General features: G+C 43.0%; 1 protein-coding gene across 2 annotated transcripts in view; it reads left to right on the forward strand.

Annotated features, from left to right (window-relative positions):
* Positions 1–24,515, forward strand: part of LOC109872555 (calcium-binding protein 8-like) — a 79,743-nt gene extending 55,228 nt beyond the window's left edge. The window contains exons 7-8 of one of the 2 annotated variants that reach the window (XR_004206060.1): positions 921–983; positions 1,096–1,427. Coding sequence is in view for 1 of the 2 variants with exons in the window: in XM_031808657.1 (XP_031664517.1) it covers positions 23,852–23,979 (128 nt within the window). In the remaining variant the exon portion in view is untranslated. Of the gene's footprint in view, positions 1–920; positions 984–1,095; positions 1,428–23,851 lie in introns of those variants that run through there. The other variant, XM_031808657.1, reaches the window with a different exon arrangement.
* The last annotated feature ends 2,414 nt before the right edge of the window (positions 24,516–26,929 follow it).

A 26,929-nucleotide genomic window follows, 5' to 3' on the forward strand; every position in this document is an offset into this window, starting at 1 on the left:
GGGTTTGGCTGGTGTAGGCCTTCATTGTAAATAAGAATTTGTTCTTAACTGACTTGCCTAGTTAAATTATTTAAAAAAAATGAGATTGGGACAATGAAGTGATAGCTAGCCAAATAGCTAGATATTGGATTATAGATTTTGAGTTTTTTTTTTTTGCATGTTCATCTAGCTGGATAGCTAGATGAATACCATTTACATGTAGCCAGCTGGTAATTATGATGCTAAATCTTTTCTAAATCTAGCTAGTTATCTTCAATCTTGTAGTTTTTGCATTACCATTGTTGGGCTGGAAGCAGGTTGAATGTATACAAGGTATTTTAGTACAGCTTTAGCAGTCAACAGGCAATAACAACCTATTCATAGCTTGCACCTCTGTCACTCGGTCAAGTCATGCCATTGTTGTGAATGTTCTCAAGCTCCCCTATGTCGGCGGCACCATAGTGGTGCCCTAAAATGGTGATAAGTCATTCTGGACGGAGGCTAACTACTGTTTCGTCTAAATTACACTATAGTGCCTGGAGATACGATGACATTGCTAAAGTATCAAACATTTAGTAGGAAACAACTTTGCCAGCATTATCGTCAAATTGACTTTAGAAAGATGGCAATGTTGTCATTCGTCAAAAATAGCTAGCAATGCTAACATTAGCTAGCTAAAATCTGGTGGCCTCCCATCAAAATGATGACAAAAGGTTCTTACTAATGATTTACCTCCGTTTGAATGTCATTGTATTTCCAAGCCACTGTAATGCACTTTTGATTAAATCTTCAACAGTGCTCATTGACGATGCGTTGAGTAGAATGCTCAGTCGGAGATCGAAACAAACATTCAAAACAATATTGTGACAAAACATGCAACCTATGAAAAGGATACTAATGAATTCATGTTTTAACATATTTTTCTGGAACTTGTCTTTCAGCATAAACCTGCTCTCTGCCACCAGTACAAGGAGATGATCGAGGGGGAACAAGCAATGCTTCAGGTATTTTGTCTTTATACTTGGGGGTCAATAAACTTGGGGGTCAATAAATGTTATTGCTGGTATGCAAAAGTTTAATGTCTTGTCTATTTGTGTCTGCTTTCCTCCTTTACAGTTTGAATTGTCTGGAGCCTGGTGTTGTTGTGACCAAGGAGTTTCCACTCAGATGGAACCAGGTCAGCTGCTGTGCAATGTTGACTTCCTTCCAGAGATGTGAAAGCATCCCCGGGACTGGACACAACACGGCAAACATATATTTTTGAGAAGATCAGGACTTTTGCAGTGAGAAGGCCATGGATATTACATGCCCTGCTCCAAAGGGCAGGACAGAAATATGCTCTCAGGCTAGATTCCTTTGTTCATATCATATCACTGAAAGGATCTTATGATATAGGCCTATGTCTAGATAGTCTTTTTCCTAATTGTAGGCTAATACCTTTAGCACTTGAAGTTAATAAAGTATTTTAATGTTGAAATATTTTAGTTTTTTTTAAAGAAAGTCTTCACTGCTTCAGCACATGGCCACATTCACATTTCAATATGAATACTTTAAGAGATGTTTGGGTCTAAGGCTTTAGAGAGTTTGAAGGATGCTAAATGGGTGGAAACAAAGAGCAGCATCGTAGCTGCTCAATGTTAAAGAGTATCTTTATTATACAACAATAGGCCATTTAATAATGTTAATGATTTGCCTAATGGGGGAACTTGGTGAGATAATGTTCAGAGAATCCATTTAGGTCATTTGGTAAAAGTATTCCTTTTCTAAATATATGTTTCCCAAGTGTTAGGTTCTAATTTTGAGTAAATAACTCACGGACACTAGAGAAGCTTAACCAAGTTGAATTATTCTATACATTACCCTCTCTTCCTCTGTGATATTGTTAGTTTCCAAGATCTCCACCTGTCTCCAATTATCAATGCCTGCCACCTGTAATCGCTTCCCTGCACTCAACACATTCCAAGCTTAGTTACACACACTATATGCCTTCCTCCTATAACCCTTAACTTCTGGTGTAGACCCTCAACCTTATCATTCCATCAGTGACATGACTAAGTATATTTTCATATTCTCAGAACCCAACATTCAAAAGGCACTCGCACATCTGAGCAATCTCTTTGCAGCATCTCAGCATCTCTTTGCAGGTGCATGGCAACAGTTGAACAAGATGAAGGAAAAAGGAAACCGCACACTGCTCTTGGTAGTATCACTGATAGTTAATCAAATCAAATCAAATCGAATTTTATTTGTCACATACACATGGTTAGCAGATGTTAATGTGAGTGTAGTGAAATGCTTGTGCTTCTAGTTCCGACAATGCAGTAATAACCAACAAGTAATCTAGCTAACAATTCCAAAACTACTACCTTATAGACACAAGTGTAAGGGGATAAAGAATATGTACATAAAGATATGTGAGTGAGTGATGGTACAGAGCGGCATAGGCAAGATACAGTGGATGGTATTGAGTGCAGTATATACATATGAGATGAGTATGTAAACAAAGTGGCATAGTTAAAGTGGCTAGTGATACATGTATTACATAAGCTTACGTATCGGCCTCACGGCCTTTGTCAGAGCTTTTGTGAATTGTTTTAAATTAGCACCCTTATGTAGACCTAGCCCCTCCCACATCCACATCCATTCCACACATGGAAAGGGGTTGGAGGCAAAGGAAAAACAAATAAGTGCTACCAAATATAACAACATGCATCTCACAAACACTACAAAAGTGTATAAATAAGACGTTTTAAACACGTACATAAAACCACAATTAGGACACAGCAACTTTTCATTAATCATTGGGTACATGGTACGAAAAACATCAGAGTAATCTTAAATAGGCACATAATTCATGTTCAAATTCACAACATAACATACATAGGCATTTCATCATTAAGTCCTTTAGGAAATAATGTCTGGAGGGTGAAAATCCCAAAACATTCTCTTTTGCTCAGAGTATTATTAATATCACCTCCCCTGTCTGATATCTTAACTTTCTCTATGCCACAAAATCTAAAGGTAGAAATGTCATGCTTTAGGTCATTAAAATGTACTGTGACTGGATAATCCCAGTCGTTTCTCCTGATTGAACTTTTATGTCCACTAATTCTCTGTTTGAGAGAGCGGGAGGTTTTACCGACAGCAGAGCCCACATGGAAATGTACTAATGTAAATAACACGGGTGGTAGAACACGTATTGATGTCATTTATTTGGAACCGTTTTCCTGTGTGTGGGTGGCAGAAATATTCACACTTCATCATATTGTTGCACTGTGCGCATCCTCTGCATTTATAGCTACCATTTGATAGAGGGCGTAAAAGAGCCTGGCTGATTTTCTTTTGTGGCTGGACGTGAGGCCGAAACGTAAGCCTATTAAATATCAGTGATACTACCAAGAGCAGTTTGCGGTTTCCTTTTTCCTTCATATTCTCAGAACCCAACACAAGTATTAATGTTGAGCAAGTGTGAAAATCGCTGCAAAATGTTTGAATCCCTTTTCTCCTAAAAGTATTACTTCCCCATGTTTCCTGCAGCTACAGTGTATGATATGCCATTTTGAAGCTCTGAGTCTGTACTTTTATCCAATGTAAAAACATTTGGAACATAAGACTGAAAAGAGATGGTGGGTCACAAATGTGTTAACAGGGAATTTAACACCGGCAGGAAAAACCTGAGGTAACTGTCAAATCAAAAACACAGAAACTCTACAGACCAGAGGGGTATTCCAGAAAGATGGTTTAATCAATTCTGGATTTCCTGAACATATCCGGCTTGTTTGGCAAGTACTCATCTGCTTGCCATTACAGTGTGTGGGTTGTTGTCTTACAGTTGATGTAGCTTGTGTAATTGAGGCTGGTATTATTGTTATTTCACTTTCCATCTCCTTTTGTCTTTCCACTATCATCAAGCAGTAATGATAGACATTTTAGAAGATTCAACATCTACTCTCTGCACAGCTTCCCAGGCAACCACCATATGATACAAAATCAGCTTCCCCAAAGACAGAGTAGGGGGGATATGCTGTGAAGCCTGTGAAGACAGACCGAGGGAGGGGGGGGGTTGCTTAGGAGACTCTTCTCCAGGTTCATCTCTCTGTAGGTGATGACATTTTTATGGAAGGTTTGGGAATCGCTTCCTTTTAGGTGGTTGTAGAATTTAACAGCTCTTTTCTGGATTTTGATAATTAGCGGGTATCGGCCTAATTCTGCTCTGCATGCATTATTTGGTGTTTTACGTTGTATATGGAGGATATTTTTGCAGAATTCTGCAGAGTCTCAATTTGGTGTTTGTCCCATTTTGTGAATTCTTGGTTGGTGAGCGGACCGAGACCGCACAACCATAAAAGGGCAAGGGGTTCTATAACTGATTAAAGTATTTTTAGCCAGATCCTAATTGGTATGTTTAATTTTATGTTCCTTTTGATGGCATAGAAGGCCTTTCTTGCCTTGTCTCTCAGATCGTTCACAGATTTGTAGTAATTACCTGTGGCGCTGATGTTTAGGCCAAGGTATGTATAATTTTTTGGGTGCTCTAGGGCGGTGTCTAGATGGAACTTCTATTTCTGGTCCTGGCAACTGGACCTTTTTTGAAACACCATTATTTCGGTCTTACTGAGATTTACTGTCAGGGTCCAGGTCTGGCAGAATCTGCAGAAGATCTAGGTGCTGCTGTAGGCCCTCCTTGGTTGGTGGCAGAAGCACCAGATCTTCAGCAAAGAGTAGACATTTGACTTCAGATTCTAGTAGGGTGAGGCCGGGTGTTGCAGACTGTTCTAGTGCCCTCACCAATTTGTTGATATATATTTTGAAGAGGGTGGGGCTTAAGCTGCATCCCTGTCTCACCCCACGGCCCTGTGGAAAGAAATTTGTGAATTTTGCACATTTTAACCGCAGACTTGTTATTTGTGTACATGGATTTTATAATGTCATATGTTTTTCCCTCAACAACACTTGCCATTAATTTGTATAGCAGACCCTCCTGCCAAATTGAGTCGAAGGCTTTTTTGAAATCAACAAAACATGAGAAGACTTTGCCTTTGTTTTGGTTTGTTTGTTTGTCAATTAGGATGTGCAGGGTGAATACGTGGTCTGTCGTACAATTATTTGGTAAAAAGCCTATTTGAGATTTGCTCAGTAGATTGTTTTTACTGAGGAAATGTACGAGTCTGCTGTTAATGATAATGCAGAGGATTTTCCCATGTTTGCTGTTGACGCATATCCCACAGTAGTATTGGGGTCAAATTTGTCTCCACTTTTGTGGATTGGGGTGATCAGTCCTTGGTCCCAAATATTGAGGAAGATGCCAGAGCTAAGGATGATGTTAAAGAGTTTAAGTATAGCCAATTGGAATTTGTTGTTTGTATATTTTATCATTTCATTGAGGATACCATCAAATTCCCTGTCTTAGGTCAGTTAGGATCACCACTGTCTGAGATGTTGCTTCAATATATCCACATAATTTTCCTCCCCCATGATGCCATCTATTTTGTGAAGTGCACCAGTCCCTCCCTCCACAACATGATGCTGCCACCCCCGTGCTTCACGGTTGGGTTAGTGTTCTTCGGCTTGTAAGCCTCCCCCTTTTTCCTTCAAACATAACAATGGTCATTATGGCCAAACAGTTATATTTTTGTTTCATTAGACCAGAGGACATTTCTCCAAAAAGTACGATCTTCGTGCCCATGTGCAGTTTTGGAGCAGTGGCTTCTTCCTTGCTGAGCAGCCTTTCAGGTTATGTCGATATAGGACTTGTTTTACTATGGATATAGATACTTTTGTACCTATTTCCTCCAGCATCTTCACAAGGACCTTTGCTGTTGTTCTGGGATTGATTTGCACTTCTCGCACCAAAGTACGTTCATCTCTAGGAGACACAACTCGTCTCCTTCCTGAGTGGTATGATGGCTACGTGGTCCCATGGTGTTTATACTTGCGAACAATTGTTTGTACAGATGAACGTGGTACCTTCAGGCATTTGGAAATTGCTCCCAAGGATGAACCAGACTTGTGGAGGTCTACAAAAACATTTCTGAGGTCTTGGCTGATTTCTTTTGATTTTCCCATGATGTCAAGCAAAGAGGCACTGAGTTTGAAGGTAGGCCTTGAAATACATCCACAGGTACACCTACAATTGACTCAAATTATGTCAATTATCCTATCAGAAGCTTCTAAAGCCATGACATAATTTTTGGGAATTTTCTGAGCTGTTTAAAGGCACAGTCAACTTAGTGAATGTAAACTTCTGACCCACTGAAATTGTGATACAGTGAATTATAAGTGAAATAATCTGTCTGTAAACAATTGTTGGAAAATTACTTGTGTCAAGCACAAAGTAGATGTCCTAACCGACTTGCCAAAACTATAGTTTGTTAACAAGACATTTGTGGAGTGGTTGAAAAATGAGTTTTAATGACTCCAACCTAAGTGTATGTAAACTTCCGACTTCAACTGTATATTGTTTAGATTTTCTACCACCAAGTTTACAACTTCACTATTACAGTGGAACGTTTTGTCCAGAAGGTTGTCTAAAAGGGTTTGAATTTGTTGTTGCCTAATTGTTTTTTAGTAGGTTTCCACACTACATTCCTGCCATCTGTAGCATTTCTTAAGACTACTCAGTTCCTTTGGGCTTTGATGCCTCATGATTGACTATTGCTCTGTTCAAGTAGACTGATTTTGCTGTGATCTGATAGGGGTGTGTCACGCCCGGACCATGGAGAGCCCTCGGGGTTCTCTATGGTGCTTTAGGTCAGGGCGTGACTCGGGGGTGTTCTAGTCATTATATTTCTATGTTGGTGTTTTAGTATGGTTCCCAATTAGAGGCAGCTGATTATCGTTGTCTCTAATTGGGGATCATACTTAAGTTGTCCTTTGTTCCCACCTGTTTTGTGGGATATTGTTTGTGTTAGTGTTTTGAGCAATATGGCTTTCACGTTCGTGGTGTTTATTGTTTTTTGTCGTTTCACTATGTAATAAAGTATGTGGAACTCAACTCACGCTGCGCCTTGGTCCGTTTCTATCTATGATCGTGACAGGGTGTCAGTGGGCTGACTGTGAACGCTCTGAGAGACTCTGGGTAGAGATCAGTGATGAAGTTGTATACAGTACTACTGCCAAGAGATGAGCTATAGGTGTTCCTACCATAGGAGTCCCCTCGAAGCCTACCATTGACTACATATCCAGTGAGCGACAGAGCTGCAGGAGTTTGTTGGTTATGTTGTCATAGTTGTGCCTAGGGGGGCATATGGGGGAGGGAATGCTGTCCCCTCCAGGCAGTTGTTTGTCCCCCTGTGTGCTGAGGGTGTCAAGGTCTTGTCCGGTTCTAGCATTTAGGTCGCCACAGACTAGTACATGTCCCTGGGCCTGGAAATGATTGATTTACCCCTCCAGGATGGAGAACCTGTCTTCATTAAAGTATGGGGATTATAGTGGGGGGGTTATAGGTAGCACACAGGAGGACTTTTTTCTCTGTTAAAATCATTTACTTTTTGAATTTCTAGCCAAATGTAAAATGTTCCTGTTTTGATTCATTTAGGTCTGAGTGAGTTAGGTCTGTTCTATACCAAATTAGCATACCCCCTGAGTCCCTTCCCTGTTTCACACCTGGTAGTTTGGTGGATGAGACTACCATTTCTCTGTAACCTAGAGGGCAACCAGTGGGTCCGTCTCCTCTATACCATGTTTCTTGTAGGATGACAATGTCAGATTTTTTTTATGAAGTCCAGGTTCCTGCTCTTTAGGCCAAAGGCAGATGACCTCAGGCCTTGGATATTCAAGGATGAGATAGTGAAGGCTTTGTGTTTCATAAAGTGTCCAATGTTGTTGGTCGTGTGGTTTGGCCTCAGGCCAGCAAGTGTGAGCAGAGCCTGCTGAGCATCTGGTACATTCCATTAGCTTGGGCTAGTGTAAGAGTGGGGGTTGGGCCTGCTTGCTCGCTCACGCCTGGACGTATATGTGTGATTTCCATGTTGAGGCTCTTTTTGTGCGGGTGTGGGGTGTGGGGTGGGCAGGTGTGGCATAGGTTTGATCTGATGGGGCCTAAATAAAGTGTGGGCGTTGTTGACCTGGGGGGGTGTTGATTGGTTGGGGTGGGGGTGTGGATGTGGCTGGTGGTGTTGTGGTCTGAATGTAGGTCCTCTCGACGTGGGTCCTCTATGTGTAGGTCCGGGGTGGTGGGTCCGCAGGTCTGGGAGCGTGTCTCACTGGTCTAGGTGGGGTGTCTAGTTGAAGGCTGGGATGGCTCAGGAGTCTGGCCCGAATCAGTTCCTGGTTAAGCTAAAGGGGGAAGGTGATGTGGAGACATATTTGTGCCCTTTTCAAGAGGACGGCAAAGCCCAAGTGAGCTAGCCTGTTGGCACCCTACCTCTCCGGGAAGGCCTACTTTGACTTGAATGCCGACCAGGCCGTGAATTATGAGGGACTCAAACATTAAATCCTGAGCCGTTATGGGTTCAGCCTCACATGCCATGTACAACTGGTCCACAACTGGGCCTTTGACTCCACCCTGTCAGATGAGTGACCTGGTGCGACTGACCAGGGGCTGGCTACTGACTGATGTACCGTCCCTCCCGATGATTGACAAGGTAGTCCTGGATCGCTACCTTCAGGCCCTGCCATACGAGATGAAGAAGAAGGTGAGCATGCAGAACCCCCAAAGCCTGGAGGAATTGCTGACCGCTGTGCAAACTCACCAGAACACCCAGGACCTGCTGAGAGTGGCCCGGGCGGAGAGAGTGGACCCGGTGATTAGAAGAACTGCACAGAGAGAGGCGAGGGGCTGAAGGGGGCCCAGACGGAACCAGCCAAGGCCGTGAAGCGGGAGGGTGACCCAAAACGATGATGTCGGCCACTGCTGGCCCTAGATCAGAGGCACTGCTCTGAGTACGGTGAGCCCGGACAAATCGTGTGGAGCTGTCCCGGCCGGGAGGAGACCATGCCATCCACATCCCCCAGCTCTGGAATAACCCAGATGGTGAATTATGTCACCTCCTGTTGGGCGCACACCGAGACGGCACCTCAGATGGTTCCTGTATGAATCGATGGCATATGCACCAGCGCTCTGCTGGACTCCGGCAGCATGGTGACCCTGGCCCACCCACAGTGGCTCACACAAGAGGGGAAAGATGAACCGGGGGACAAGGAGGTGACAGTGTCCTGTGTACACGGGGACACAAAGAGGTACCCAACTGTGCCGGTGAGGATAACCACCCCAGATGCGAGTGGGGGCTGTTCTTAACCTTCCCGTGTCCATTCTCCTCGGTCGAGATTGCCCTCTCTTCCAGGCACCGTGGAGGAGGGACCTGGGGAGGCACGCACGCGAGGTAGGAAGGAGAGGAAAAGGACGGTGGCCTGTGCAACCTACCCCCCGCCGCGAGAGGTGTCCACTGGGACTGAGTCGGACCCAGAGGAGGGAAAAGACCCCGCTCCGGAAAGTGAGCCACCAGGCTCACCTTTATGGAGGTGGAGGCACCAGACGGACCTCCCAACATGCGAATCCTCACGGGTCAGTTCGGGATGGCCCAGTTAGAAGACCCCAATCTCCAGAACGTGAGGAGCCAGGGGATTGCGGTGGATGGCGTGCTGTTACTTGGGGTAAGTGAGTGGTGCTACCCCCACTTCGCCATCAAGAATAATTTATTGTATCAGGTAGTAAAGCACAATGGGGAGACGAAGGACTTGTTACTCATACCCAGCCAGTATGTTAGGACTGTCTTGCAGCTTGCCCACACCCACCTGCTTGGGGCACACCTGGGGATGAAGAAAAACAGGGAGCGGATCGGTAACCAATTCCATTGGCCCGTAGTCAAGCGTGGACTACTGCCGTAGTTGCCCGGAGTGCCAGATCACAGCAGGGTACATTTTAGAAACCCTTTGGTTCCCTTGCCAGTTATAGGTGTGCCATTTGAGCAGGTGGTGATGGATCTGGTGGGGCCATTGGTGAAGACTGCGAGGGGACACCAATACATCCTGGTAATCATGGATTACGCCATCAGGTATCCTGATGCAATCCTGTTACGCATGGCGACAGTGAAAGGTATCGCACGGGTGCTCTTCCATTTATTCAGCTGGGTGGGTATCCCACGGGAAATCCTGAAGGACCAGGGCACCGCATTCATGTCTCATGTGATGAAAGATGTCTGCAATCTACTACAAATCAAACAGGTGGGGACTAGTGTGTACCATTCACAAACGGACGGGCTAGTTGAACGCTTCAATAAGACCCTGAAGCAGAAGACCACAGCCCGACCCAATGACAAGAGCTCAGAGTTGGACCAGCAGAATACAGCCATATTCTCAGAGGTGCCGGGGCACACGGATCTCGTGGAACATCATATCCATCCGGGAGAAAGTGTGTAAATGGCCATACCGGATACCAGAAGCCCGGAGGGTGGCGGTCCAGCGGGAGGTGATGACAATGCTAGAGATGGGGGTACTGGAGGAGTCCCACAGTGAGTGGTCTTGCCCTATAGTGCTGGTGCCGAAACCTGACAAAACCGTCCGCTTCTGCAATAACTTTTGGGGCCTGAACGAGGTCAGTAAGTCCGACACCTACCCCATTCCCCGGGTGGACGAACTGATCGACTGCTTTGGGATGGCGAGATATGTCAGCACCTTGGACCTGACGAAGTGGTACTGGCAGGTGCCGCTGGCAGCGGCCTCCCGGGAGAAGATGGCCTTCTCCACCCCAGGGGGGCTATACCACTACCGGGTTCTTCGTTTCGGGCTCCACGGGGCACCAGCGAGCTTTCAACAACTCATAGACCGTGTCCAGCAGCCACACAGTGAGTACACGGCTGCTTACTTGAATGACATTATTGTGCACAGTGACAGTTGGGAGTCCCATCTCTGTAGGTTACAGCCAGTGGTGGATGCACTAAGGGATCCTGGTCTGACCGCGAACCCCCACAAGTGCAAGCTGGGCTACACCGAGGTGGAGTACCTGATCGGGTACTCCACCAGGTGGAGTATCAGATCGGGCGGGGAAATGTGAAGCCCCAAGAGAAAAAACCTCTGCCATTAGGGAATGGCCGGTCCCCCGAACCAGGAGGCATGTCTACCCCGGGGAGCGGTAATAGAGGGGAGGTACGTGCTGCGACATTGGCTCCCTCTGCTGGGAGTACATGTAACAGGGTTATATTGGTGATTCCCCTTGCCACTTTATTGTTAAGCCAATGGGTTTTTGGTTTGAGTTTGTCTTGCCTTCACCTACTCAACATGGCATCTTATTGGCTGGTTTGCGTAGCTTGCTTACGAGGGGGGATGTTCCAGTTAGAATCGTCCCAGTGAACAAGCACCAAACCAGCGGTAAGTTGTTGGTTGCAAAGCACTGTACATCAAAAGTGATTTTTATACTCTCAAGTGATGATTTAAATGTACAATTTATATCAAATTGTTTGTAAATGTTATTCGAACATCACACATAAGATGCAGCGGTTTTTGGAGAATATTTGTTGTGCATTTTGTTGTAAAGAATTCCCGCCAGTACTAGCTAGCAACTTACTGTGTCTGGTGGGGGGGGGGGGGGGGGTTCATATATTTTGTACAGTGCGTGAGTGCAGAGTTGGATGGTGAGACGAGCATTGCATGACGTGCAATTTTGTGTCGTTCCTATCAGGTACATTGTTAAAGATATTATATTGTATATTGTAATTGTATTATTTTGGTAACTAGCCCAGTGAACAAGCACCAAACCAGCGTGCGTGAGTGCAGAGTTGGATGGTGAGACGAGCATTGCATGACGTGCAATTTTGTGTCGTTCCTATCAGAATAAATCTACATGACTGGTGCTACATGTTGGAGTTCCGTGTCGATGACTGATTGTACACAACGCAAGAAGAGTACTGTTACATACACGAGCTGGGCACCCCGACACGGATGGTAATTAGAGGAAAGTGCCAACCAGCCGTGGAGGCCACATAAAAGGAGTACTGTGGCACACCACGGGAGAGGACCGGGAGAGACCGACACAGAGCCAAAGCTGAGAAGAAGGACCAAGCCAAACCTTCCTGATTTTCTTTTATGTTTATTTTATGGCCTAGTAAAGTTGTGTTTGCTGACTTAAACCTCCCGGTCTCTGTATTAATCTCTGCATGCTCAACCCAACACCCCACGGTTTACCACACCTTCCAGGTAATTCTGTCCAAAATCAGGTTGTAGGTTTGTAGTTTTGATTTTGAGTGAAGGTTATGTTGTGGAGGGTGATATCCTTTATATGTCCTTGCCAAAAAAATCAAAGTTTATCTAACTCTAAATCTACCTTTTTTTTAAGAACATGCTGAAAAATGCAGGAGCTTATCTGCTCATGACCTCTTTGTCGCTCTCTTCTTCTCTCCCGCGCCCCATATATCTCTGTAGTTGGTTTCATTTCCTAAGCCTAAGCCTTTGGTTCCTAGTATAGTTGTCCCAAGTTGTGGCCGGGTGCCTGTTTGGCTTATGGCTTTAATATTATTTTTGTTTAAGTCAAATGATTTCTCACCTTTTCTCATGATTATTATTTTGGCTCTGCTGGCCCATTGTAAATTATCAATACATTTCTGATCAATAGATACAATTCTGAACATAGTCATTTATAATACTAATGCAGAGGCACCAATATAATGTACATTCCCTTATGTCTATGCTTCTAAGGTGACTAAGAGGCTTTACTAATTCTTGTGACGAAGTGTATCAGTGAACTGTATTCTGTGATTAGTTACAAAACCAAAACCATAGAAATGCAATTGTGTATTGCTGCTTTCTGTCAGATATCCAACCGTCACCTTTGTTGACCATGAGAGCATTTTGCAGTGAATATGGGTTGAGGCATACTAATTAGGCTCGGAAGGACATGGTCCATTGTTTACCTTGTCATCAATGACATGGCGCCCATTGTTACTTGGCAACGACCACAAGGGCGTTTCAAAGAGCTGTCAGTCAAGGTGAGCTCATGAATATAAGCTCCCAGCACACTCAGCCTGTTCTTTCAGGCTCCCTGATAGTTAGAGATGATAAAAGGTACAATTTCTTAAATTCTTCTAAATATTATGGGTGATGCTTTGGTCATTCAAATGCTAGGGAGGGACGGGGCAGGCAGGAGAGAGGATAGGAAGGGTTGAGTGAGAGAGAGAGCAGGAGGAGATGGGTTCAGGGAGAGATCAGGAGGGGAGGTCGGGTTGAGGGAGAGCGCAGGATGGGTAGGAAGATGGTATCCTCAGGTTAAGCTTCCAATTCTAGTTGTTTCTTCTCTCTCTCCCTCCCTTATTCTCTTCACTCTTTCCATGTTTCTCACATCCTCTTATCTCCTCTATTGCGCTTCCCTTTAAAATATCCTCTCAGACACTCCCCATCTGCTCTCCTGCTCTCACTTACTGCAATCTCTTCATCTCTCTCTCTATCCTTTCCCTTGCTCAAACTGTCTGTCCTCCATTCTCTCATTAACTCCTTATTTCCTCTTCTCTCTCAAATTCAATATGCTTTAATGGCATGAATAACAAGGTCAATGTTGCCAAAGCAAAGTGATGTCACAATTCTGGAAAAAATAAAACAGTAGCTATAATACCATTTTTTTTATATCAATTTAAACAAATACATATCCTACACAAAAATGTTATATACAGTGCCTTGCGAAAGTATTCGGCCCCCTTGAACTTTGCGACCTTTTGCCACATTTCAGGCTTCAAACATAAAGATATAAAACTGTATTTTTTTGTGAAGAATCAACAACAAGTGGGACACAATCATGAAGTGGAACGACATTTATTGGATATTTCAAACTTTTTAACAAATCAAAAACAGAAAAATTGGGCGTGCAAAATTATTCAGCCCCTTTACTTTCAGTGCAGCAAACTCTCTCCAGAAGTTCAGTGAGGATCTCTGAATGATCCAATGTTGACCTAAATGACTAATGATGATAAATACAATCCACCTGTGTGTAATCAAGTCTCCGTATAAATGCACCTGCACTGTGATAGTCTCAGAGGTCCGTTAAAAGCGCAGAGAGCATCATGAAGAACAAGGAACACACCAGGCAGGTCCGAGATACTGTTGTGAAGAAGTTTAAAGCCGGATTTGGATACAAAAAGATTTCCCAAGCTTTAAACATCCCAAGGAGCACTGTGCAAGCGATAAGCCATCCCTAGATTGCTGGTCACTCACATCTCCCTGTTAATTATTATGATCGAATTTGTCTCTACTTTTGAATATGGGTATTATTATGCCTTTATTTCGTATTTCTGGAAAGTATCTTACATTCAGCACTAGGTTGGAGCGTATGGCTTCCTGCAGCTTAGGGCTGCTTTTATTTAGCATATCATTGCAGATACTGTCTGGCCCACAGGCTTTACCGCACTTCAGGGCTTTGATTATCTGTTTCAGCTCAGTTATAGTGATTGGTATATCCAATGGATTTTGTTGGTCTGTAATTGTTGTTTCTACATTTTGTAATTTATAAACTAATTTGTCTCAGTTAATTTCTGGTATTCTGGATTTTCATACACTTTTTCTAAGTAGTTTTTCCAGGTGTTGCCATTTTGCATTGGAGTGTTTTTCTTGTTATGTGAGGCATTACGTTTTCCCCATAGTTCCCAAAATGAGTTTTGGTTTATTGCCCCTTCAATTTCTTCAAGCTTTTTATATTATTTTTGGGCCAGGTGATATTTTAGATGTCCATCCAGAGGGGTATCCCAGAAAGCTGGATTAGTGACGAGATCTGTCAAACCAGAACTTGTGCAAACTCAGACTTTCTGGCTCCAGAAAGAGAGCTTGAAAGAGCCTGAATGCTCTGAAGCAAACCTGCTACCTTGTAGTTTAACTTGATCTTAGCCTGTCCTGGTGAATAAAAACAGGACTTCTCTGCCAATCAGATTCTTGTTTGTTACTATGGCCTGTCCTCTGAAAATCCACTTAACATCGGAGCCTGCATTGTTCGCCATGCTTTACAAAGGGAACAATTTATTGGACCTTGAATACATCCTTTATATAATTCAGAATAATAATAAAAAATGCAATTTCACTCTTACAGTGCATTCGGAAAGTATTCAGACCCCTTGACTTTTTCCACATTTTGTTACGTTACAGCCTCATTCTAAAATGGATTTAAAAATAATAATACATCTCATCCATCTACACACAATATGATGACATGATGACAAAGCAAAAACATATTCTTTTTTTGCACATTTTTGCAAAACAGCAACTGAAATATAACATTTGCATAAGCATTCAAACACTATATTTAGGATTACAGCCTTGAGTCTTCTTGGGTATGATGGGAATTGCATGCTGGGAGATAGATTTCATTATTTCCCTGTACTTTCCATTGTAAGAGCATGGGCTCTCAAAAAAAAGCTAATTCCGGTTGGTTTTTCTTTGGATTTTCCCCAACAATATCTATTGTGTTATCTTCTCGTACATTATTTTAACATTTCCACAAACGTCAAAGTGTTTTCTTTCCAATGGTACCAATTATATGCATATCCTGGCTTCAGGGCCTGAGCAACAGGCAGTTTACTTTGGGCACATCAGTCAGGCGGAAATTGAGAAAAAAGGACACTAGCCCTAACAAGTTTTAAGATAGCTAGATGGGACAACCACATATCACAGGCATAGCAAGTACATTTTTCCTCAATAAAGTAGTTGTCAGTAGAGTCAGAGCTGGGGGGGAGAAGTTCTGGTTCAGGTTTTGTGTTGTATATTTTTGGGGGGTCACGGTGAGGAAGATAATTATTTAAGACACTGTTTGAAGAGGTAGAAAGCGTTATGTTTGGGGAGAATCCAACTAAATACATTACTGAGTACCACTCTTTATATTTTCAAGCATGGTGGTGGCTGCATCATCTTATGGGTATGCATGTAATCGGGAAGGACTATAAGTGTTTTAGGATAAAAAAAATAAACTGTATAGAGCTAAGTACAGGCAAAATCCTAGAGGAAAATCAGGTTCAGTCTATGTGTGAAAGTGTGTGAGTGTGCGTATGTAGTGTGTGTTTGTGTGTTGGGGTGTCATTGTAAGTATGTGTGGGCAGATTTCAGTGTGTGCATAGAGTCAGTGAAGGAGAGTCAGTGCAAAGTAGATGTGTGTGTTGGGATGTCAGTGTAAGTATGTATGAGTGTGTGTGTGTGTGAGTCCAGTGTGAATGCATAGAGTCAGTGAAGGAGAGTCAGTGCAAAGTAGATGTGTGTGTTGGGATGTCAGTGTAAGTATGTATGAGTGTGTGTGTGTGAGTCCAGTGTGTGCATAGAGTCAGTGAAGGAGAGTCAGTGCAAAGTAGATGTGTGTGTTGGGATGTCAGTGTAAGTATGTATGAGTGTGTGTGTGTGAGTCCAGTGTGAATGCATAGAGTCAGTGAAGGAGAGTCAGTGCAAAGTAGATGTGTGTGTTGGGATGTCAGTGTAAGTATGTATGAGTGTGTGTGTGTGAGTCCAGTGTGAATGCATAGAGTCAGTGAAGGAGAGTCAGTGCAAAGTAGATGTGTGTGTTGGGATGTCAGTGTAAGTATGTATGAGTGTGTGTGTGTGAGTCCAGTGTGAATGCATAGAGTCAGTGAAGGAGAGTCAGTGCAAAGTAGATGTGTGTGTTGGGATGTCAGGGTAAGTATGTATGAGTGTGTGTGTGTGAGTCCAGTGTGAATGCATAGAGTCAGTGAAGGAGAGTCAGTGCAAAGTAGATGTGTGTGTTGGGATGTCAGTGTAAGTATGTATGAGTGTGTGTGTGTGAGTCCAGTGTGAATGCATAGAGTCAGTGAAGGAGAGTCAGTGCAAAGTAGATGTGTGTGTTGGGATGTCAGTGTAAGTATGTATGAGTGTGTGTGTGTGAGTCCAGTGTGAATGCATAGAGTCAGTGAAGATAATTAGTGCAAAAAAGTGTCAATGCAGGTAGTGAGGGTAGCCATTTGATTAGATTTTTAGCTGTCTTGTTTAGCAGTCATATGGCTTGGGGGTAGAAGCTGTTCAGGGTCCTGTTGGTTCCAGACTTGGTAAGCTGGTACCGTTGCCACGTGGTAGCAGAGATAACAGTCTCTTCCTCTGGCACCGCCTTGTATAGAGGTCCGGGATGTCAGGGAGCGCGGCCCTAGTAATGTACTGGGCAGTACTCATCACCCTTTGTAGTGCCTTGCGGTTGTGTGCCTTGCAGATGCCATACCAAGCTGTGATGCAGCAAGTCAAGATGCTCTCAATGTTGAAGCCGTTGAACGTTTTGAGGATATGAGGGCCCATGCCAGCGGGAAGAGTCCCTGTCGTGCCCTCTTCACAACCGTGTGGGTGTGTGTGGACCATGTTAATTCCTTAGTGATGTGGACACCGAGGAACTTGAAGCACACTGCCAGGTCTCTAACCTTCTCCCTATAGGCTGCCTCATCGTCGTAAGCAAACTTAACTATGGTGTTAGAGTAGTGCACGACCATGCGTGGGTTAACAGGGAGTACAAGAGGGAACTAAGCACACACCCCTGAGGTGCCCGCGTGTTGATGGTCAGCGAGGCGGATGTTTTGTTGCCTACAGATGTCGGATCTTAACATGATCACTCTTTTCTCACAGAGAATTTTCCCTTTTGCATCAGGGAATTCAAATTAGTCTCGTGATTCCTTAAAGATTAGCAGATTTCATTTTCTCCATGCGGGGACAGTCGAGTCATTGGGATCAGGCTCGCTATCAAATAATATTCTCTCTCGCTCGCTAAAATGCAAGGCCTAAGTCCCTTTACCACAACATTAAAATGTAAAAGATCTGAAATGCAGCCCTACACATCAACAACCCTCCTTTGATATAGCTTAATAACACAAGATAGATATTGGTCTCCACTAGGCTACGACATAGAAGTGTAAAGTGTATCCTTAGACTACGAATGAACTGTCAAAATGGAGTGACATTTATTTGTTTGCCAGTATGTATTGTGTAGATTGATGGAAAAAAACAATTTAATCTATTTTAGAATACGGCTGTAAGGTAACAAAGTGTGGAAAAGTAAATGGGTCTGAATTCTTTCTCAATGCACTGTATATAGTTTATCTTGAAAGACTATGGTTCTAAGCAGGACTAAGGTAGAGGGGAAGAGGCGAAGCGGGAGGGCTCATTCTCACCAAAATCTGTCCAGAATACGCTCAATGCGTTTTTATGGACTTAATATGCATACCTAAACTTGTTGTCTGCCTTCATTTCCTGCCTTTGGGACAACAACTCACATTGTTAGGGCGGAGACATGAGCATCTCGTCATTATATACGGATCTTTGACTAAGGTAACACTGAAATCATATTTTAGGTAGTGGTAATGAGGTGACCAATAACAGTTGCAATTGAGATCAGCTGTGCGGGTGAATTTAGAGCATATTGGTGGTTTACCGAGACATCAGCTGGAGATAAACTAGTGCCATCGATGATTGTAATCGGCTACATTTTGTCAGACAATGAAAGGTGTGAAAAGCGATAACAGACTACTGTTTGTTTCCCTGGCTGAGTTGATAAGCTGATTTGGGTCATAAGTTGATTGACAGATGTAGAACAATGAACTTTCCTCCAGTGTGGATGCTCGCCCACATTTTATAGTTAGACTATTTATAATTTGCAGAGGTGGGTAGAGTACTGAAAATCTGTACACAAGTAAAAGTCATTTCACTTGAAGTTTAATTTACTCCAGAAAAAGTAAAAGCCCTCTTTAGAAACTACTACCGAAAACTACTAGTTACAAATGTCGTTTTTTACACCTTATGGTCAACGGTGACAGCAAACAAAAGAGACAACAACTTAGTGCAATTGATTTTACATGAATGTATTACTTAAGCCTGCCAGCGCATCTTATTGATGTCCTCCAGCGCAGGTAGTCTCCAATGAAGACTCACATCAAAGTCTGTAGGCTGTACAGTTTCAATTACGGTCTTATTCAAAGTTGACTTAATATCTATCAATGTGCTCTATTTAATAAAAAGATTAATGGGACTCAATTACCCTGACTGACCGGTGCCCCTGCATATTGACTCTGTACCGGTACATCCTGTATATAGCCTCACTATTGTTATTTTACAGCTGCTGTTTAATTATTTGTTACTTTTATTTTTTTTTTACTTATCTCTTTTTTACTGAACACTTATTTTTCTTTAACCTTCTTAATTAAAGCATTGTTGGTTAAGGGCTTGTAAGTAAGCATTTCACTGTAAGGTTTACACCTCTTGTATTTTGCACGTGACAAATACGATTTGATATTTTGAGACACTGGAATAATTATACAATTTCAAAAGCTTTAATGGAAAAAAAATCACAACATCATTTCAAGTACATATGGTAAATGCGTACCAAAAAGAAAGGAGAGGTTTGCATACTAATTACAGGATTGATAGTGAGATGTCTATTGATTGTCGTTTGACTGTTGTAACACTTGTTTCCTACCTTCACCACCTGGGGGCGGCCAGTCAGGATGTCCACGACCCAATTGCAAAGGGCGGGGTTGAGACCCAGGGCCTCAAGCTTAATGATGCGCTTGGAAGGTACTATGGTGTTGAACGATGAACTGTAACCAATGAACAGAATTCTTACATAGCTATTCCTCTTGTCCAGGTGGGATAGGGCAGTGTGCAGTGTTATGGCAATTGCATCGTCTGTGGACCTATTGGGGTGGTACGCAAATTGAAATGAGTCTAGGGTGACAGGTAAGGTGGAGGTGGAGGTGATATGATCAGAACTTTTGTGAAACATCACAGCAAGGTTGAAAAATATATGGCAAATAGAAATCCAATATGTATGGTGTTAAGTGTCTCTCCCTTTGGGAGACACTCCAGACCCAAACTGCTACAGACCTATATCTATCCTACCCTGCCTTTCTAAGGTCTTTGAAAGCCAAGTTAACAAACAGATTACCGACCATTTCGAATCCCACCGTACCTTTTCCGCTATACAATCTGGTTTCAGAGCTCGATATTCCAGACTCCCATTAGGCATCTCCAATCCAAAATTAAATAGAATCGGCTTCCTATTTCACAACAAAGCATCCTTCACTCATGCTGCCAAACATACCCTCGTAAAACTGACCATCCTACCGATCCTCGACTTCTGCGATATCATTTTTGCCTCCAACACTTTACTCAACAAATTAGATGCAGTCTATCACAGTGCCATCCGCTTTGTCACCAAAGCCCCATATACTACCCACCACTGCGACCTGTACGCAGTTGGCTGGCCCTCGCTTTATACTCGTCGCCAAACCCACTGACTCCAGGTCATCTCAAGTCTCTGCTAGGTAAAGCCCCGCCTTATCTCAGCTCACTGGTCACCATAGCAGCACCCACTCGTAGCACGTGCTCCAGCAGGTATATCCTACTGGTCACCCCCAAAGCCAATTCCTCCTTTGGCCGCCTTTCCTTCCAATTCTCTGCTGCCAATGACTGGAACGAACTGCAAAAATCACTGAAGCTGGAGACTTATATCTCCCTCACTAGCTTTAAGCACCAGCTGTCAGAGCAGCTCACAGATCACTGCATCTGTACATAGCCCATCTGTAAACAGCCCATCCAACTACCTCATCCCCATACTGTATTTATTTATCTTGCTCCTTTGCACCCCAGTATCTCTACTTGCACATTCATCTTCTGCACCTCTACCATTCCAGTGTTTAATTGCTATATTGTAATTACTTTGCCACCATGGCCTATTTATTGCCTTAACTCCCTTATCTTACCTAATTTGCACTCACTGCATATAGACGTTTTATTTTAAAAAATTCTGTTTTGTTTATTCCATGTGTAACTCTGCGTTGCTGTATGTGTCGAACTGCTATTCTTTATCTTGGCCAGGCTCATTATATCTGCTGGAGGCTGCCACAGTCCGAAAGGTAGGGCGCACTCCACATCAGTCTGGTCACCCTGCTGGTGTTGAAAAGGTTGCTCATCTCCCTCTCTGCTCTCTGGAGGATGGCCCTGAACAGAGCCATGAACCGCTCATAGGAACCCAACTCATCCGCTCCTCTCTCCCAGACGGACGTAGCCCACTCCAACGCCTGTCCGGTCAGCTGGGAAATGACCATGGCAATCTTGGTGGGGGCTGCCATCTGGTAGGCGAAATAGAGGGAGCACTGGAGTAGGAAGCCACTGCATTTCGAAGGAATACCGTCATAAGTCGGGCATCGCTGACCTGGGCGGACGGCTGGGGGACTGGCTCACTTTTTATTTTATTTTTTATTTTACCTTTATTTAACCAGGTAGGCAAGTTGAGAACAAGTTCTCATTTACAATTGCGACCTGGCCAAGATAAAGCAAAGCAGTTCGACAGATAAAACGACACAGAGTTACACATGGAGTAAAAACAAACATACAGTCAATAATACAGTATAAACAAGTCAATATACAATGTGAGCAAATGAGGTGAGAAGGGAGGTAAAGGCAAAAAAGGCCATGATGGCAAAGTAAATACAATATAGCAAGTAAAATACTGGAATGGTAGTTTTGCAATGGAAGAATGTGCAAAGTAGAAATAAAAATAATGGGGTGCAAAGGGGCAAAATAAATAAATTAATTAAAATTAAATACAGTTGGGAAAGAGGTAGTTGTTTGGGCTAAATTATAGGTGGGCTATGTACAGGTGCAGTAATCTGTGAGCTGCTCTGACAGTTGGTGCTTAAAGCTAGTGAGGGAGATAAGTGTTTCCAGTTTCAGAGATTTTTGTAGTTCGTTCCAGTCATTGGCAGCAGAGAACTGGAAGGAGAGGCGGCCAAAGAAATAATTGGTTTTGGGGGTGACTAGAGAGATATACCTGCTGGAGCATGTGCTACAGGTGGGAGATGCTATGGTGACCAGCGAGCTGAGATAAGGGGGGACTTTACCTAGCAGGGTCTTGTAGATGACATGGAGCCAGTGGGTTTGGCGACGAGTATGAAGCGAGGGCCAGCCAACGAGAGCGTACAGGTCACAATGGTGGGTAGTATATGGGGCTTTGGTGATAAAACGGATTGCACTGTGATAGACTGCATCCAATTTGTTGAGTAGGGTATTGGAGGCTATTTTGTAAATGACATCGCCAAAGTCGAGGATTGGTAGGATGGTCAGTTTTACAAGGGTATGTTTGGCAGCATGAGTGAAGGATGCTTTATTGCGAAATTCTAGATTTAACTTTGGATTGGAGATGTTTGATATGGGTCTGGAAGGAGAGTTTACAGTCTAACCAGACACCTAAGTATTTGTAGTTGTCCACGTATTCTAAGTCAGAGCCGTCCAGAGTAGTGATGTTGGACAGGCGGGTAGGTGCAGGTAGCGATCGGTTGAAGAGCATGTATTTAGTTTTACTTGTATTTAAGAGCAATTGGAGGCCACGGAAGGAGAGTTGTATGGCATTGAAGCTTGCCTGGAGGGTTGTTAACACAGTGTCCAAAGAAGGGCCGGAAGTATACAGAATGGTGTCGTCTGCGTAGAGGTGGATCAGGGACTCACCAGCAGCAAGAGCGACCTCATTGATGTATACAAAGAAGAGAGTCGGTCCAAGAATTGAACCCTGTGGCACCCCCATAGAGACTGCCAGAGGTCCGGACAGCAGACCCTCCGATTTGACACACTGAACTCTATCAGAGAAGTAGTTGGTGAACCAACTATACGTATACGTTTCTATGTGGAGAGTAAAGGTGATCTAGAGTTTTGTCGCCTCTAGTTGCACAGGTGTTAAAATTGAGGTAAACCGGATTTCCATTTCCCTGCATTAAAATCACCAGCCACGAGAAATACCGCCTCTGGATGTACATTTTCTTGTTTGCTTATGGTCCTATACAGCTCATTGAGTGCGGTCTTTGTACCAGCATCGGATTGTGGTGGTAAATAGACAGCTACGAAAAATATAGACGAAAACTCTCCTGGTAAATAGTATGGTCTGCAGCTTATTATGAGCTATTCTAACTCAACCGAGCAAAAACTTGAGACTTCCTTAACATTAGAGATCGTGCACCAGCTGTTGTTAACAAACAGACACAACCTCCTCCCTTCGTCTTACCCGAGTCTGCCATCCGGATTGAATAACCAGCGAGATGTATATTATCCATGTCCTCTTTCAGCCACGACTCTGAGAAACAGAATATTCTAGTTTTCAGTTCCCGTTGAAAGGACAGCCTCGAACGGCGCTCATCCAGTTTGTTCTCTCGTGATTGCATGTTCGGCAATAGAACAAAGGGCAAAGGCAGTTGATTTGCTCGTCAACATCGTCTCGTCAAGTACCATTTCTAGACATAAGCAAAAATCAGTCTCGACGTACTGTTAATTAGGATAGTACAATACACAACGTGCAATTTTGAAAATATGGTAGTGCATTAGCAGTTTCCCTTTTGTTAAGACAGTCACTCAATTAGCCAATGTCAGCTAATATTTTATAGATTGCTGGGTAAATTAGTCTAGCCAGCTTTCTAAACCTTGTAGCAGTCATGGCTGGATTATTGACCTGGCACGCAAGGCAAGTGCCCAGGGGCCCTGACCTCCAGGGGGCCCCCATTGATTTTGTTAGTCACTCTCACTTAGATATCATATGAACATGGCATAAGTCATGGCAAAATGTGTAGAATTGCAAGAAATTAGCTTTAAAACTGCAATATTTTCTCTCCATGCCATGGTAATATATGTATCATTGCAGAATCATTTCTGCAACATTTTATCTAAGCCCCATGGAAAAAGATGTAGAATTGCAGGAAATTAACTTTAATTAAAGCTGCACATTTCTCTGTCCGCAGCCAAGAGACAGGCCACTAACATGTTTTGTCCACGAGGTGTACAAGCAAATCTTGCTTAAGGTCCCAAAAATGATAGAAACTTTATTTGATTAGATTGTGATGTTAGGCGAGGGGAGGCACATTATCCTCCGATGTAGTAAGCGACTTTTCTTATACTTATTTCTTCTCTTTTTTTCTCTTCTGTCCTCTTCTCCTCTTTCGTTCAGTCCATCCTAAGAAGAAGAACAGACAGACGTGCGTGAGGAAGAGTCTGATCTGTGCCTTCGCCATGGCCTTCGTTATCAGCGTCATGCTCATCGCGGCCAATCAGATGCTGCGGAATGGCATGGAGTAGCCAATCACAATGTGAGCCTGGGGAGTGGGCGGAACAGTATTATAACCTCACTTCCTCTCTCTGCAGTAAAGAAAAAAGGAAGACAGAGCAGCCAGAACCCAAACACATCTGTGAAGGACAACTATATGTTCTTTTAAATAAAGTTTGTTTTGATTTATACCGTAAACAGACAAGAGGGTGCAAGGCCTGATGGACAACAAAGTAAAACGAAAAGCCATTTTTTTCAAGTCACTAGGAGGACTTGATTAACATAGATAGACTGGAAGGGATGCAAAGCAATCGTTTTATATTTTGTGGGGATTATTCCTTTCATTTCTGTATCAGAGAAGGCCAGCCGTTTAAATTAAGATTGCTTTTCTAATCTCCCCTTTAAAAGAATCTATTCAATATGCAGCAGGTGCTTTGAGCCATTTCTGAACTTTTGGTTCTGGAGTTCATATTATTTCAGGAAGGCAATATCTGAGGATACTGATACTGTACCACTGTTCAATGCTTTAAACTGTATATAAACATGTTCATCTGTTCATTTAAAAATATATTGTACTAGGTTATATTTACATTTTATACCTACTCAGTCACTCACCTGTGAACATTCTACACATTTATGTTTACACTTTGACAGAGGTGGTTTGCATCTTAAGGACAGACTTCTGTTGGCTCCCAGAGCAAACACCAAGGCTTTAGCTCTGCTGACTAACATAGTCTTCAGTAAAATAGTAGACCTTCTACTGTACACCTGACATTCACTCCCTTGCAATGTTCTTACAATATAGTTGACTGTCTATTTGTCTGTCTGTCTGTCTGTCTGTATACACTGCAATGTGACTCTGTGGATATTCAAAGGCACTGTATGTATGTGGAGTATTTACCATATGTCGTGTCAGTCTACGTGTCCATAGGACAGTGTGCTGTGTGTGTGTGTGTGCTAGACTGTCTATGCTTGGTCAAGGTTGCTGCCTGGTGGCTATGGAGAGAACTTCACCCAAATGCTTGGAATTTGAACCACGGATAATACAGTTGTGGTCTAAAATGTCTTTGACCAGGCCCGATTAAGATTGCTTTTCATTCCAGGAGGCTTTTGGGTTTTTCCACTTTTGCCCTCGTTCACTCCCCTTCACAAATCTGATAGGACTAGATGGTTGAAAGCATATGGTGGAAACTCCAACACCTATCCGACCTGAAGGCTTGGTGGAGCTTTTTCTTTACACCTACTGTACCAATCCAGGGCCAATATTCATGAAGCATCTCAGAGTAGGAGTGGTGAACCATTACCACCTAGCGGATTCATGTCATTTAAATTGCTGGTCATAAGACTCCCAAAGCGTCTGAGTAGTGCTAAGAAGATACATTTTACTCCTACTCTTATGGGTGAAAATAAAAGCTATGCATGAAGCCTCTTTCGTCATTAGAGTCCCACCTCGTTGACAGATATTTAGGAGACCTCATGAGCTGTCCTAACCAGTTGAGGGACCAGCGGGTGCCTTGAAAAGAGAAAATGCAGCGAGTCAGTAGTTCCTGCACCACATGCAATTGCTTTGGAGTTGTTAAAGAAACGTTTTGCTATTTCATTTAGATACGATCAACCCATAAATAATCTGGACCTACATGCAACAGTATTTCTTGCGATTTTGACAATGATTTCTCCTTGGCCTATTTAACATGATATGCCTAAATACTTATGACAGGGGTATTCAACTCTATCCCAACAAGGTCTGGAGGCGACTAGTTTTCTGTTCTACCTGATAATGAATTTTACCCACCTAGTGTGCCAGGTCTACATCAGTCCCTGATTAGAGGGGAACAATGAATAAAAGCAGTGGAACTGGCTTTGAGGTCCAGAGTTGAGTTTAAGGGCACTAGGCTAACAAATCAACATTTTTCTTTTGATTATTTAATAACCTACATCATGCAACTTCATGTTATCCCTTAAAACAGGTTTGAACAAGATTCCTTTTTTTGTGGATATTAGCCCTGGGGACATATGTATCAAGCAGCTCAGAGTAGTGCTGATCAAGAATCAGTTTTGTCTTTTATATCACAATGAATAGAAAGATTACATGGACAGGATGGAGCTAATCCTAGATCAGTACTCATACTCTGCTACACTTGATACATACAGCCTCTAAAATCCACATACTGTACACAACTGTAACGTGTTCAAGAGACAGAGTAGTTTACAGAGGTCGTTCATCGTTAATGTTTTCACTTCCAATATCACATGTGCGGGCTACTGCAATGTATTTATATTCTTGGCCATGTAGTGTAGCTCGTCACACACAAATATCCCCTCGCTGTCTCAGATATTTTAATATATTTATATGCGATTGGTCCATCAGTTTATAATAAAGCCATTATGGCCCCTGACACCAGCATCTAATCGTAATGTGTATCTAGATTAGTCATAGTTTTACTATTGAAAATGTTTCTGACATATCTTTTCTGACCTGGTAAAGGGAATGTAACGAAAGAGGTCTATTGCTTGAGGAGATTTCTATCACTGAGTTTCTACAATGCCTTTGGGAAGTTTTCAGACCCCTTGACTTTTTCCACATTTCTTGAGGTTACAGCCTTATTCTAAAATGTATTAAATTGTTATTTAAATTGTTATTTTACACACAATACCCCATAATAACAAAGCAAAAACAGGTTTACAAAAAAACCACTGAAATATTACATTTACATAAGTATTCAGACCCTTTACTCTGTACTTTGTTGAAGCACCTTTGGCAGCGATTACAGCCTCAAGTCTTCTTGTGTATGACGCTACAACCTTGGCACACCTGCATTTTAGGAGTTTGTCCCCTCTCAAGCTCTGTCAGGTTGGATGGGGAGCTCTCTGGACTCCCCAGAGGTGTTCTATCGGGTTCAAGTCCGAGGTCTGGCTGGGACACTCAAGGACATTCAGAGACCTGTCCCGAAGCCTTGGCTGTCTTGGCTGTGTGCTTAGGGT

Source organism: Oncorhynchus kisutch, linkage group LG28 (assembly GCF_002021735.2).
Source record: "Oncorhynchus kisutch isolate 150728-3 linkage group LG28, Okis_V2, whole genome shotgun sequence".
Taxonomy (NCBI): Eukaryota; Metazoa; Chordata; class Actinopteri; order Salmoniformes; family Salmonidae; genus Oncorhynchus; species Oncorhynchus kisutch.